The sequence below is a fragment of the Dermacentor silvarum genome, chromosome 8 (genome assembly GCF_013339745.2).
Source record: "Dermacentor silvarum isolate Dsil-2018 chromosome 8, BIME_Dsil_1.4, whole genome shotgun sequence".
Classification (NCBI taxonomy): domain Eukaryota; kingdom Metazoa; phylum Arthropoda; class Arachnida; order Ixodida; family Ixodidae; genus Dermacentor; species Dermacentor silvarum.
In genome coordinates this window covers 4,629,152-4,645,326 of record NC_051161.1, presented here as the reverse complement: position 1 = coordinate 4,645,326, position 16,175 = coordinate 4,629,152, and the positions used below count along the sequence as shown (strand labels likewise).

The 16,175-nt window shown below is 45.7% G+C and overlaps 1 protein-coding gene across 1 annotated transcript in view; it reads left to right on the top strand.

Annotated features, from left to right (window-relative positions):
• The first annotated feature begins 433 nt into the window (after positions 1–433).
• LOC119461924 (protein Wnt-16) overlaps positions 434–16,175 on the top strand; it is an 85,574-nt gene continuing 69,832 nt past the window's right edge. Inside the window, exons 1-2 of the mRNA XM_049655123.1 lie at positions 434–565; positions 8,435–8,640. Of these exons, the coding sequence (XP_049511080.1) occupies positions 483–565; positions 8,435–8,640 (289 nt within the window). The 5' untranslated portion in view covers positions 434–482. The remainder of the gene's footprint in view (positions 566–8,434; positions 8,641–16,175) is intronic.

Below are 16,175 nucleotides of genomic sequence, written 5' to 3'. Positions count from 1 at the left end.
CACTGAGGCCAGTCGACTTCATGAACTGTAACAATGCCCGCGTCGAAACACAAGGACGAATGAAGAGGTGACACACACAGGCGCTGTGTGTGTCACCTCTTCATTCGTCCTTGTCCTTTCATGCGCTATAAGCCTCACGGTTTCTCTTTAGTATCCCCTTAAAGATAGTATTCAGGAGAAGCAGCTAGCAGCTCAGTTTCCAGGATAAACCAGAAGTTGGCAAGTTGTCTTGGAAACACGTGCTTCTTTTAGATCCTCGCGGCCAGGGGCGGAGGTGATACAGAGGCAATGGGCGTGTCCTCCTCTTCTCATGGTTACATTCCCGCGAACGCGAAGCTGCCTGTCAACGGCCGCGCAATGTGGGTCGAAGTGAAACGACCAATGGGCAGGCTCGTTTCGAAGACGGCGCCGCCCCGTTCGCCCGCCCGCTGACTCGCAACGGCCGCCGCCGCGACGAGCAATTCGCGGTGTCGACGGCTGCGATGGGACCGCAGCACCTCTCAGCGGCGGTGACGTGCCTCTTGCTGGTGCTCGGCTGGCCTCGACCAGCGTCGGCTAACTGGATGTAAGGATCTTTTCATTTCTTCGTCTGTTTGCAGAAGGCACAGCGGACTCTGCAACGAGCTGGCGTTCTGGCGTTCTTATGCCGTTCGGATGGTACGACGAATCCACGCACAGCAGGCTAGAGCAACAAGTCTCGTTACACTGGTTCCGCGGTTGCCTAACGACGAAACTTGTGCCTTTCACAAGTACTTGAGCAAGGAAATCGAAATCAGGGAGATGCAAAATTAACGCTTTGCCAGGCAGGACGAAGTGCGGAAAGTCCCGTAATACGCAGTGCACCTGCCGGGCGTTGCTGGACTTTTTGACCAACCTAATATAGGCAGTGTGTGGCACATGCGAATCAACGTGAGCAACGTCAAACGAAGCACCTTGCGTAACCGGCATGCATCATATGTGCGCAGCTTTATATGCACGGTCGACGACTACAAGGCACGTTTGTGAGCGCCCCTCAGTTCTTATTTACGTGCAAGTAATCTAAGGCCGTATTTATGAGACTTCGTATACGTACCGTGAGTGAGTGACCATTGCTAATGCCCATAACCTTCGCCGCCGCGGCAATCACCAACGAGAAGTTTCGTGAACAAGGGCGCTGTTCTGGGCAACCATATTCAACTACAGCTTAAAGATCTTTCCTTTTTGTGGTTTGCTTCGCCATGGTTTGTCCACGTACATTGTCAGATGATGAACAAAAGAATTTCAGTCGTGAATACAGCACCCGCAATTTCGCTTCTCGTGTTATGTTCATAGCCTCGCTGGATTTTTACGTTAATGAAAGCTCGAGTTTCACCTAGACAGTGATGTGTTTCTAAAAGGCGAGATTTTACCGGTTGGTAACTAAAATTAAAAAAAAAATTATGTTCGTGCAAGCGACGCAAATGTGTTGAACAGTGAACTGTCGAGTATCATTCGTTGACTCCTTTACCACTTGACAATTTACTCGTCACTCGCGCAAACCTTGTTTAGTTCACCCACGACAAAAATGCTTGGTTCGAGCTAATTAAGCATCATTTATCTAATATTGTGAGAGGTGAGATACGCGCTTATTACTCGTTTCATGCTGCCCACATAATTCACTGCATCCTCAATCTTTCCAATGGGGTAACTTTGAATACTATTATTTTTTTTTTGTCATCAGGTTTGATAATGAAGCCAATTGGGTTGGATCACTGGATGCATTCTTAAAAACTGCGCAGTTAAAGACGGGACAAGCGTAAGGAATTTGAAAAGAACTTAAGAGGGTTTGAAGGCGAGCTCGTTGGTATGCATCCATGGCATGGTAGAAAACAGCGCTAAAGACACGGACTATAGAAGGAAGGAGACAGGACGAGCGCTGACTGCCAACAAATGCTTTTATTGTGCGTGCACAAATATAATATAGCTTGAAAAGGAAGGGGATGGCGGAAGGAAACAGAGGGGGGAGGAGGGAGAATATATAGCATTGGGGGATTCCCCTTCATTTTCAAGCTATACAGGGTGTTTCATTTTAGCTGCACCAAATTTTTATAAATTGCCTGTGGCAGATATCACAATTATAATCCTTGATCTAAACTACTCGATGATGCGGCCATTACTTCCACAAGAAAACAAAACGCGTATTTGAATAATTAACATAATTACGCTAATTAACTTTAAAATTAATTCTTTACGGCACATCTTTCCATCTACGAGTTATAGCCGCTGAATTCGCAAGGCCTATCCTCTTGGAACGAATTCTGAGGACTGAACCAGTTTCGAGATAATATTTTTAACGTGTCCGACGAAATGTATGGGCGTTCCAGTTAACTTCGTGCTTCAATGCATAATACAGCGTTTAAACTTGAACGCCCATGCATTGCGTCGGACACTGAAAAATGTATCTCGCAACTGGTTCAGTCCTGAGAATTCGTTGCAAGTGGATACGCCTTGCGAACTCAGTGGCTATAATTCGTAGATTGAAAGATGTGCCGTAAAATAATTAATTTAAAAAGTTAATTACCGTAATTATGTTAATGATTCAATTAGGCGTTTTAATTGCTCGTGGAAGTAATGGCCACCTCATCGAGTAGTTTAGATGAAGGATTATAATTGTGCTATCTGCCGCAGGCAATGTTTAAAAATTTGGTGCATCTACAATGAAACACCCTGTATATTTGTGCACGCACAATTAAAGCATTTGTTGGCAGTGAGCGCTCGTTCTGTCTTTTTTTCTTATAGTCCGTGTCTTTAGCGCTGTTTTCTACCATGGTTGAAAAGGACCGGCGTTGTCCATATTTGTGATCTGTGGAGTTTCATGCTCTGTCTTTTCCATATTTGTTACTTAGAAAAGCCTGCCTGTTGGTGTCGTATACCTCGGACTTGGATTGCCGTGGACTGTGAAATATTATTATTCTCATTCATTATTTCTATGCTAAATTCGTCGTCCTGTTCCAACATTTAGTGCTTGACTAATTTTGCTCACAAGCCCCGTATTCAGAAACGCGATGACGTGAACGCGCCACAGGGGATCAAATCGAGCTTAATTGAATATCCAGAATCTCGAATAATTTCATGTTCTGGAATGGGCGCAGAGATTCACAAAATATGGAGGACGCTTAAGCTTCGCCTTAAAGAGGAAGCTCGGGCCCAACTCCGATGCCGCCTATTCAAATACATGTAAAACGCAGAAACGCTTTCCTGAGATAACCGGTGGGCCGTTTTCAATGAAATTTGTTGCATTTGAGAAAGAAAGTTCATTTATATGACTGTTCGAAGCGGAATTTCGATTGAGGGCCTGCATTTTTTAAATAGAATTTTCAAAAATTGGCAAGTTTGAGAAAAAACAAAAGCACCAAGTTTGCATATTTATAGCTCGGCACCTAGAACAGATATCGCAATTCTGTAGACTGCATCCAAAGCGGACAAATTTGATGTGTAAATGTTTATTGTACGTGAACATTGTTAAAAAGGATATTACAAAAGTTCTACTCAGAAATCAGTCATCTATTTGAGAGCCATGTATAATATACAAATTTTGTAGGCTTTAGATGTACTGTTAGATGCGATGCACGGAATTGCGATGTCATTTTTCATTGCCGAGTTACACAGTTGTAAACTTGATAGTTTTGTTTGCTGAAAACTTGCGATGTTTGTCAATTTTTATTACACATTTGACGACCTAAATAAAAAATTGGCAACCAACAGTCACTAGATTCTACCTTTTTCTGTCGAATGCAACAAACTTGATCAAGTTTGGTGCAGTGGTTGCCGAGAAGAAAGATCCCATGTATTTAGGCCCCGAGGTAGGGATGGTCAATTAAATGTTTTAATCGATTAACAATTAATCGTTCGTCGCTTTAGCGTATCATCGATTAATCGATTTCGATGCGGGGTTTTTCGTCGATTAATCAATTAATCGACTTTTTTGGGGGGGCACTTTAAAAAGGCTGAAACACAATTATCTATTCACGCAAGTACCTATTTTAACGCTTGAAAGGTGGAACCAGGATAAGACATACAAGCGTATCAATTTTGATAAAGAATAATGTTTAATTTGTTTGAGGTCAACTATAATTGCCACTAGTGACTAGTGAAGGAATAAGCAATATACAGAGTGTTCATATTGACACGTGTACTTGTTTATCTTTCCCCGGTGACCGCTTTTCACCGGCTAACAAATGTTAAGGTGGTGGTCCCACTCCGGCGGCACCAGCCCCCCGTTTCGAGTACTTTTGGAGCAACCGTGGTGGCTCTTCTACTTAGTATATAAAGTTGTCGTATATGCCATAAAAAAGCCTAATTCTTGTAGATTCCAACTATTTATATTATAAAGAAATTGAATAATGTGATTTAGAAATAAATGTTCAAGATCAAGCATGATATACATGGTTTTTGCGAAATGTGTCTCAGTTGTGACTATATTTAGAAGAAACTACCGCATTTACTGCATTGCGGCTTGCTCTGTAGCTTTAGGACATATTTATCTATTTCCTAGACGCAGCAAAATAATGTTGAATTTTTACTTTTTGGATAATTTGCTTTTGAAGATTGCCAAAATATCGCAACTTCTGTTGTAAACAGCCCGGCAACTACAGGCTCAAGGAAGCTAAATTTTGGACAATTAGAGTTGAAGGAATTTCCATGTAGGACGCTAAATTTCATTCATATACCTTTATTAGTTTTACACCGCACCTTCGTAGCTTTAGTACCTTCCCGCAAAAATGGTCAAAAGTAGGACCAGAATTCTAAATATTGCTTAATTTCGGTCGCATTATTAGGAAAGCCAAGAAAGGTACATAAATGAAATTTTGCATCCCAATTGGAAATTGCTTGATCTCTAACTTGTCCAAAATTTAGCTTCCTTGAGCGTGTAGTTGCCGGGCTGTTTACAACAGAAGTTGCGATATTTTGGCAAACTTCAAAATCAAATTATCCAAAAAGTAAAAATTGAACATTGTTTTGCTGCGTCTAGGAAATAAATAAGTCCTAAAGCTACAGAGCAAGCCGCAATGCAGTAAATGCGGTAATTTCTTCTAAATATGGTCACAACTGAGACACAGTTCGCAAAAACCATGCATCTCATGCTTGTTCTTGAGCATTTATTTCTAAATCACATTAATCAATTTCTTAATATTATCTATAGTTAGAATATACAAGAATTAAGCTTTTTATGGTATAGATAGTTTTCATGTGACGTCACGCAGCCATATCTCACCGCGCTGGTACCCAAAGATGGCGACTACGATGACGTCAGTGCAACGTATTATCACGCGCAAACTGTTTTGCTTTCTCACGGCGATTGTTTTTCACCGGTTTATCATTGTTATCGCTCTGACGTTCGACGCAAGACGCGCTTTTTGTTGCTGTTTCACCGGTTTATCATTGTTATCGCTCTGACGTTCGACGCAAGACGCGCTTTTTGTTGCTGCCATGCTGTCATGTTCCTTGCTTACGCCCCTTCTCGACCTGCAGGTACCCAAAGATGGCGTCCGCGATGACGTCCGTGCAAACTATGTATATACCACAACTTTATATCCTAAGTAGAAGAGCCACCGCGGTTGCTCCAAAGGTACTCAAAACGGGAGGCTGATGCTGCCGGACCACCACCTTAAACGTTATCGCTCGGCGCAGGAAGCGCCTGTACGTATCGGAATTTTCTCGAACGTTATCGATGCTTCTATCCGTTGTCAGTTGTCACCGACGCTTATGTAATCTGATTGTATGAGCGACGCCAATTGTCTAGTACCTTCTGGAAGACACGCGGGTACCAGAGATTACTCTGGAACCTTCGATGACTCATGTATAAAAGCCGACGCGCTTCGCCGCTGATCAGATTTCGATGATCACCGATTGTGTTCGCCGCTATCATTGTGCTTCGAGTGAAACTTGCTTTTGTGGGCACAGGCTCGCCCAATAAAAAGTCCGTTTCGTCATTCACAGTTTTGCGACTGTTTTCTTCATCGTAACTACTACGTGACAACTACTACGGAATTTTTAAAAATCGCCTGTGGCAGGTAGCATAATTCTTATCGTTGAGCGGTGGACATTAGTAGCACGAGCAATCGAAAGACATATTCAACCAATTAACAAAAATTGACTAATGAACTTCTTGGTTAATTACTTTATGACACATATCGCAATTTACGAACTGTAGCCGGTGAGTTTGCAAGACGCATCTACTTGAAATGAATTTCCAGGATGACACCAGTTTCGAGATACTATTTCTCAAAGTGTGGGACGAAATACATGGACGTTACAGTTACTTTTGTGCTTCAATGCATTTTGGTAAAGAATTAAGTGGAACAACAGTGCATTTTTACGGCGAGTATGATGGCGCATATCTCCAAACTGGTGTCATTCTGGAAATTCATTGCAAGTGGATACGCCTGACAAGATCACCGGCTACAATTCGTAAATTGTTATATGTGTCGTAAAGTAATTAACTAAGAAGTTAATCAGTGATTTTTTGTTAATTAGTTGAATATGTGTTTCGATTTCTCGTGCGAATTTGCGCCTCATCGAATAACCCAGCTCAATGATAAAATTATGCTACCTGCCACAGGCGATTTCTAAATATTCCGTAAAACTTAAAAATGAACACCCTGTATGTTAAAAATGGCGCTTACTGAGGAGGGTGGGCATGGATGAAGGAATAATTAGAAGAGAACATCGCAGCACGACTGACATCAAGAAGTAATGGCGCAACACGTGATCGCCACATCAGAGCGCGCGGTAGGTTTAATGCTGCCGGGTGCAGGGCACCAGCGCAGCTGAACGGGTGCGCACTGATTTGAAACTGCTGTGAACCAAACATTATCAGCCAATACGTTGTCACTCAGGGTCACGTGTTGACCCTACTGCGAAGTAAAAAGCGAAGGAAATCGCTTGACGGTGAGTTCGCTTGCCAAGACTAGCTACCTCACGTAATGCTCTCGCCTAGTTTATTTCTTCCTCCACGGGGGCGGCCTCTCTCCGGGCCCCAGGCAGCCTGTGTGACGTGCGCGTAAAGCGGGGAAGCGCTTGGCCAGCTCGACATGACTCGGGAAAACAGTCGACAGTTGCTCTCGGTCTTCGCAGCCGCGCGGTCGTTGCTCGTACTCCGCATTCTACAGTACGATTTCAAAATTTTCACGCCACTTTAGTCACTGTCTGGAAAACGATTAATCGAACTGCTTTAATCGATTAAACCGATTAAATTAAAGGCACACATCGATGACGATTAATCGTTTTGCGGCGTACTTTTAGTCGATTAATCGATTAATCGTTCATCGATATTACCATCCCTACCCCGAGGTTAAGCTTCCTCTTATAACAGTGGATGCCTTCTCGCGCTTCGCGTAGCCGGAAGGCGAGCTTTCTCTTTCTCCCGGAGTTGTGCACTGCCGCGCCAACAGCATTTCCAGGTTTCTGTTATTGTTTCGCACTTTTAATATTTCAGTATGAGAAGATTTGACAATTGACATGAAAGGCGTGCGCTGTCGGTGTTTTGTTTCGTGGGCTGTCTTTCTCAAAATTCCGAGGAATAACTTTGCCAAGAACGTAAGACAAGGCATGAGCAACTTTAGTGATAGAACGGTGTGTCGATATAACCCGCATATACAGGCATGTCATATAGCAAGGCGTGGCATATACATATGCGTAAATATATGCAGAAATGTTCGTTCACAGAAATTCCGCCGACGCCGACACCGGATTTTCGGCGACGCGGGGCCACTAACGCTATCGCTAAAAAAAAACGCACTGGTCACGCCTACAAAGTATAATGTGCGAAGCCAGTTTGAGAAATTATATATATATATATATATATATATATATATATATATATATATAATTTCTCAAACTGGCTTCGCACATTATACTTTGTAGGCGTGACCAGTGCGTTTTTATATATATATATATATATATATATATATATATATGGAGGACTTTCGTCAAAAGAAAATAACCGGCGGCAATTGTTTATATAGCGCCGGATTTTGGCAGCAGCCTATAAGTCATCTTATGCCAGGTACACACTAGCGGCAAAACGCGCGCGGCGCGCCGCCGGCGGCAAGACGCGCGCCGCGAAAGAAGCCGCGAAACGGGTTTTTCTTGCCGCGGCATGGATCGCTCCTGGACCGATTTTTTGCGGTTTGCCGCGTGCCGCGGATGAAGGAGACCAATGAGAGCGGCCCGCTTCCGTGACGTGCGCGCGGGAAATGGTGCCATGCGGACCCGCCCGACCGCTTGTTTCTCGTTTCGCACTATCATCTGCACGCGTCAGCTCCCGGATAGTTCGAGAAGGGGAGAGGAGTCTAGTCTGTCACGTGATTGCCGCCGGTTCGTGTGGCCGCCCTGCCGCTGCTGCGTTTTGCCGCTAGTGTGTACGTGGCATAACAGCGCAGAGGAAAGGAGCCGCGCTGTGCCAATAACGCAGGTACCTGGGAACCCTCGGTGGCCGCGTGGACACGGTGTGCGAGTCGGCGCCGCTCCAAGTCCAGCGGCAGCTGTGCCGCCAGCAGCCGGGCACCGTGGCAGCTGTAGCGGTGGGCGCACGGCTGGCGCTCGCCCACTGCCAGAGGCTGTTCCGCCACGAGCCGTGGAACTGCTCGCAGCACAGCTTCGGGCACACGCTTCGCAGAGGTGAGCTGACGCGCCGAGGGGCAGGCATTGATGCTTCGCTATCTAACTTCTCTCGGCGGGCAAGTTGAGCGAAGCGGTCAATGACTTCGGACACGTTGATACCGGCGTCTCTGTGGGTGTATAAGCGCCAGCCTAACCATGCGTTCCACAGACATTGTAGAGCGCAAGTAGTTTTTTAGTAAACTCTTGTTAAAAAAATATTCTCTCTGCGCTGGCAGTGGTCACTGGAAGGGTGACTAGAATCAGCAGCAGTTTGTATACATTTACATAGAACCTGCAGGCGCAATGAGAGAGGGCATCTATTCCGGTGCTAAAACCTAAAACACTCCCTCGATGTCGTTGGCATCCTTGCTTAGGTACCTTGCACAAACAGTGGGATGTTCCATTCCATCGATGTCCGTCGTTTCGTCAGGAAGTATGGAGAAGCAGCCTGCTTTTGCATCTAGGCTTTCTTTGATAATTTCACCACAAAGTTCTGTAATTTGGTTTTGTGCATCTGGGCTTAAATACAAGGCATTACTGGGGCAACTTTTCAAATGGTTCTTCAGATATGTATCTCCACAATCAGCTCGCATGCGAAGAAGCGCTCTGAAAATATCTGTATTTTCAGCGGGGGCTATGCTCAAATCCATAGGGCCACTGTCCCTGTGGCCACGGAGAGCCAGACCTTGTCGCCTGCAAAAAGAATATCCTCAGTAATAGGCTATTTACTTTCTTCTGTTTTCTCATATTTTACTTTGCCTGCCCTGGTCCAGCTGATCGATCCCATTGGGCACGCTTCCTGAAATTGTTTGGAGAACATTATCAGCTGCTAGCTCACAGTCACGGTGATATTTAGTATTTTCGTGTTTGTGGAAGATTGCGAACGCGTGCTTTCATTTCTGGAACGACTTGGTCAGAATTGAAAATCTTTTAAAGCACGCCTTTGGAAATGTCAGTGCACCTTTCGCGTCAAAAGTTTATGAGAACTTTATACCCATAAAGTTTCGTAATAGAAATCCATGCGCTCCGTTTATTCCGCGGCCGCTGCGAGATGCCGCAACGCGCCCGCTCGCTATCAAAAGCCCTTGAAAGTTTGTGCTCGGAAGGGGCTCCCTGCGTTACGCTGACTCCCGTTGCAAGGGCGTTGCCACGAAATCCAGCCCGAGTTCGGAATGGTCGTGCCGAAATGTCTGTTCGAGCGTGAAAAAGACATTGTAGACAGAATTCAGAATGATTCCCGGCGTCGGTGGTAGTTTTGGTTGGCGGTGCATGGCGGCACTGAAAAAATTTCGGGGGGGGGGGGGGCTGAAGCCCCATCACCCCCCCCCCCCCCCCCCCCCCTGGCTACGCCCCTGCCCAGGGGAAGGAATATACGAACGAAGCCAGTGGAAAGATGCGAAAGGCAGGACGGCAAACAGTCGTGTCTACGCCAGAGGGATAGCACCACCTACACAAACTCTATGGTTAACATTCTCTGACAAATTTATCTTTGCCGATATGGTACGTTTCTCATGAACATTGTGAATATCTGTAAGATAAAAATCCATATTATCAATAACAGACGCACTCACGACTATAAAAAGATCAACCGTATTTTGGGTCAGGTATATGTTGCACCAGGAAGCTTATTGGACATATAGTTCCCATAAATAAATATTGCCCTTTAGTAAAATACGCTAAAGGTACGTTACCAATATGAAATTTTGTCAACATGTCTAGGATGCACCATATTATGACACATTGGATTATAAAACACTGAGTGCAAGCGGATATTACATACAGTAAAGAATGTAAAATAGAAATTACGTTTCTCTTTATTTATTGTGTATTCAGTCCAGTTTGCAAGAATGCGCTCTAATTTGTTTTCGAGTCAAGGTACTTACGATAACATTTTCTTTCCCTAATTTATTTACCACTGCAGGTAGGGTGTGTCTTAGTGACTGCAGGAGATAATTTGTGCGCCTGTCTGGTACCTGCCTTGGCTGCGGGCACGCGCGTCACCTTTTTCGCGTTCAAGTCGTGACGTATGTTTAAAAAGTTCTACAATTTTCGGAGCAGAAGGAAAAAGAATGCAGTAGCCGGTATTCATATAGATTAGTTACGCGTATTATGTTATATTTATAAAACGTTGCGCAGTAGAATGGAAATAAGGTAGATTCGCTATGTGTCGAAGTGCTCGTTTCTGAAGTTGCACGAAGAGCTTGCTTCGTGGTGGTAGCCCACACAAGCGCACAATAATTCAGATGCGATTCAAACAAGGCACGATGTATTTGCAACTTCACTTTCTCTGGGAAAAAAAATGACGGTAACGGGATAATACACCTGCGGCAGATGACAGTAATTTCATAACTAGTTCAATGTGATATTTCCAGTTCAAATCTTCGGAAAGTGTTACACCCAATACTTTGTTTGTATTTGCTCAACGCGCGCCGTCCAAGAATAATTCTTGATTTAAACAAGACTACCTTCCTCTTGCCTTGAACAAGATGGCATTTGATTTGGCGATTTTGATTTTGTTAGAGCGTTATTACGAGAGAAGCCGACAAATTGCAGAGAATACTGCGAGATCTCAGTAACAGACCATCAACATCACGGCCAGAGGCAAACAGGCTCGTATCGTCAGCGATTTCATTGATATCGTTTACATAGATATTAAACAAAATCGGGCCCACCACGCTACCCTGTGGCACCCCTGATTAAATTTCCCTATACGAAGAGTAGTATTTTTCGATAGCGACGCACTGCGTCCGCCCAGACAGATAAGATAGAAACAACAAGTTTGCCACGCCACGGATACCATATCCTTCTAGTTTACGTATTAAAATTTGATGATTTAAACGATCAAATGCCTTGCTATAATCAATAAAAATACCCAACGTTAGTTTTCCCACAGCAAAGTTAGTAATTATTAGCTCCTTTTGAAATAACAAGGCTGTTTCGGTTGACCTGCATGCCCGGGTGCAATCCGTGTTGACACTCAGAAAGAATGTTATTATTTGCAAAGAAATCGTTAATACGAGCAGAAATCAACTTTTCTAAACCCTTAGAAAATGCCGATAACATAGTTCCCCAAGTCATTTCGGTTACCACCTTTGAAAATAACTGACACCCTTGCTTTGTTCATAGCTGTTGGAAAATGGCCCGATTCCAGCACAAGGTTAAACACAAATGCAAGATTGACTGCGATGACGTCAATTACACATTTTATAGGTTTGATTTGAATATCATCTGCATCAACAGCATTGCTGTTTTTTAAGCTAAAAAATGTACGACAAATTTCAGCATCGTCAGTCGGCTCGAGAAATATGCTATGCACACATTTATAAACAGCAGTGCCCGTGACCGCGTTGTCTGATGATGCCATCATGTTCACGAAGTGTTTATTGAAACATTCAGTTAAAGGGACGCCCGACATCTTTTCATTGTTAACGATTATTTTATGAAAACTGCGGTTCACATTTCTTTGTCTGATTGCATCATTGATAATTTTCCAAGTCTTTTCTTGATTTTTTTTTCTCTGCACAGCTGCAAGAAGGCTCTCGTAATAAACCTTTCGCAGTTCTTTATTTACTAGATTCCTTAACATCCTAAATGCAGCAAGATCACTTTGCTCACGCGTGCGCGGAAATTTATTGAACAGCTGATCTTTTTTGGCCGCACGACGAGCTTCAAGACGCGGCCTGGCGAAGCGTTGACATGTCTAGGCTAAGCGAGGCACATGTGGTTGCTAGGCGACGCGAAGTGACGTCATGGCTAGACGAAGCAGCAGCTCGGCGCAGCTGTGCAAGGTGGTTGCTAGGCAACGCGCGGTGACGTCATCTCCAGGCGCAGTTTCTGGTCTACCTCCGGCCTTCAACAGCTCCGCTGTTAAAAATTAATCGACGATTAGGATACTCCCTAATGCAAAAATTTGAGCGCAGCTGTATACGCGTTTACATTTCGCGATATGTTAGCTGGCGCGGACAGTCTGCCTCCTGCGGCACGTTGCAAACAGAGCGAAATGTTGAGTGCGTGGGTGACGTTTGGGCGCGATTCACAGCAGTCGCCGCACTCCGCTCATGCAGTGCTTTGTTTCCACTGATAGCGTCCTCGGTGAACAGATGACGCGCGCTACTCTGGTGCCATCGTCGCCGCCGCCGGCACTCCGCTTTGCTTCTCACGCTGTCGCCATACTCGCTGTCGCCTTCTGCACTCCGCGTTCGATCCTGTGCTCGGTTACGAGGGATGACGCGCGCCGCAATAACGGGCGCGCTTCGCTCTAAAGAGTATATGGGGAGATTGTTCAAGTGTTGTTCGAAGAAAGTCTGTCATGTTGTTCTAACATACATTAGAGGTCATGTGATCAGCAGCGAAGCGCCATAGCCACGGGCTTCCTCGTTTCCGAAAAAAAGATGTGAAATTTTCAATGAGCCTTCACTGTCTAACCTTAGCCTATGGTTCCGCATTTTATTTCTCCAATATTTGAGTATACCAAATTTAATGCGAATCGCATTTCGTGCGCAGTAAAGCTCGGGGAACTTAGCGTTTTCAAAGACCTAGTTGGCATAAGAATTTCACCAGAAATTTTTAAATTACACCGACACCTTAAACAAATTTTCAAGAAAGCTTAAAATGCAACTCATCAATATCACGTAGCGTATACACCTACACGTCACGAAAATGCGGTGGCGCTGTCGTTTCGCATTGTAGGCACTCCGCCGCCGACCCGCAGCCCGTGTTGCACCTACCACGGCAGCCGCTGGGTGGTTGTGCGGTTCCATATGTGAGGTCCTTATTCTGTGATTTTACAACGAAGGAAAGGCAGTATGTCGACGAGCTGAGTTGCGTCGAAAGTTTTCATAGGTTTCCTGTTGATGAAAACCATCGCAAGCAATGGGACACTGCGGTCAAAGGCGAAAGTTGGATTCTGATACCAGATGATCCATTATGCGCAAAATGTTTCGTAACCGTTAAGCTTTTATTTTGAATGGCGTGCATTAGCCAACCTATACGATCTTGGGATCGTTATTAGCGTGTCATTACAATTTCTTGCTGCACTGCACTGTGGGAAAGCTAGATTAGGATCAGCCTTGAATGTAGGTCGAGCGAGCAGATGCCCCACAAAGCACGTCTCATTCACATATATTTTCATCTCAAAGAATTGAGCCACCTGCAGTGTATAGACATCCTATCGCACATTCACATACGGAGGCAGTATGGTCACAGCTGCGTTAATTGCAGTGTGGATGTCATAAACGCGCCTAAACGTGTCGATGAAATTTAGAGCGTGAAATAAAATGTACAGTACAGTACAGAGTGGGAGCAATCGGACGGCCGCGGCCAGCAGCTCAGATTGCGCGGGCCAACATAGCCGGCGTCGCCGTTATACCTCGCCGGTCACCGAGGTGATCGCTTCTCTCGCCGCTCACGGCGACGTAGAAATCGGCGACAGCTTGTTTTTGACATGAACTAGTTCTTAATAGAAAAAAAATCTCGAATTTGCGTGTGTTTCGTAAAGCAGCGTAAAGCAGCGCCAGTACTAAACCACTGGCGCGATCGAGAGCAGACGGCCTTTCGTCTCGCAGACGGAAACCCAAGCAGCGGCCGTCTCAGCGAGGCGGCTCGGCTGGCTTGCAAGTACTATACGTTTCAGTTTGCTATTCGCACCAACGAACAACACCGACAAAACTGATTTATTTAAGCCCACATTAATCGCGTTGTCAAAAAAATGTCACAGTTTCGCCATAAGGGCGAAGCAATGAATGCGATAGCAACACAGCAATGTCATACGAAGTAAGGTGAGCGGCTTTGGTAGCAATATGAATTGTAGTAAACATGAGCTGATTAAGTAAGCAGGTGTGCTGCGGCGTAAGTAGACCGACATGAAGAGAGACTCGATGACCACGAGAAGGCGCGTGTGAAACGGTGGTGTTGATGAGAAGCGCTTCCCATGGGCAGCGCGTGCGAAGGGACACACCTGTAGCGCTGCACTGCCGACCCGGGCAGCATTGCATGTGTAGCGTGCGTTGGAAAATGTGGCCCGACTATTACTAACTGTGGTGTGAGCGCGCACAAACAAACATGAATAGATCACACTGAATGACTGCAGACAACGACTGTCAAAACGCTGGCAGTAAGCGCATATACGTCGCAGCGGGCGAAGGTACGTGCGGTCTATCGCTTCAACGGAAACTGAGCGGCGAATGCACGGCGCATAAAGGTCAGAGCCGTGTGGAGATAAGAGACGGTGCGGACGAGCGACGAGCGCGGTTGTTGGCAGAGTAGAAGTGCGCCCCCCCCCCCCCCCCCCCGCTCCCTCCTGCGCTGGCTTCCTGCTTCCTTGCTTGCGCGTGGGAGATGAGTGCGTTCGCTCTCCGTGATAGCGCGCGTCCCCGCACGCTTCCGCTCGGGCATACGGCGCGCGGCGAAGATTTTATCTATAGGGAACCTCACGGCGACGACGACGACGGCGACGCCGATGGCAGAAATCCGGTTAAAGTGTCCATATAATTGCTATCGCAATAAAATAAGCGCACTATGATGAGCTGCAGGCCAGGTCGCAAGCGCTGTCGGCCGTCACTGCGGCGGTCAGCGAGCTAGGCCTATAGCTCTGCCCAGGCGGCGCTGCGGAAAAGCACCCCCATCGCAGCCTTGGCGCAAACTGAGTAGTGCAAAGAGAGCTGTCCGCAAGCGAAGCTGCATAGGCCACAATGGAGCCCCGTCTTTCGGTTTTGCTGAGGCACGGTTTCCTAAAAATCTAGGACCTGGAAAGCTTCTTTCTTCCATGCACGCTTCGGAAAGGGAGGAGAGCGAAGTACGTGTACAATGTAAAAGAAGTTACAGGTGTTATTTCGGCGCGCTGCAACTCGCAAGTACAGCGAGCATCGTACGACAACGAGTTCGAGGCAAGCACTCCGATGTCCGTTCTCTAGCGCCTAAATGTGTTAAATTTGGGTACGTACATAATGTCAAAGCGATGAAGTACGTATATGATTAAGTCAGTTAGCTATGTAGCTTATATACGGTCAGTGGTACAAAGCTCGCTTTATCAGGGGCGAATGGCCCTGGCGACCTTCGCCTTTTCAGTTGCGTTCTCGCTTCAGCTCTCGCTACCTGGGCGTTCGAGCGTATTATCGCGCATCTTCGAATGTTTTCTTCACGGTTGTCTTTCGCTTGTATTTACTGCAAATGGAGATACGTGCGTGTCCGCTTTCGCGGGGTACAACCGAAGGGAAACCAAACCTAAAGGTTGTCACGAACGATATTTTGGGATTTATTCGTTTGAACACGTGTTAGCATTCGCTAGTTGTTGCACGCGCTAAACTGATGGCTATCTGGTTTCAAATCTCTCAAAGGGTGACCGCTTGTTATACGATTGTTTATCGCTCACTGCGGCGCGATTACATCTGTTGCCGGGCAGACGCGTATATACACAAACGATGCTACCGTTTTGGGGTTTCCTTTTTTGGAGACCACGAAAGCTCTATCGCACCTTGTTGGCGATAAGACGAAGGCTTCTCACTTGTTTCGGTTTTCGGACGTGCACACAACCATTTTTCAGTGCGCTTATCTTA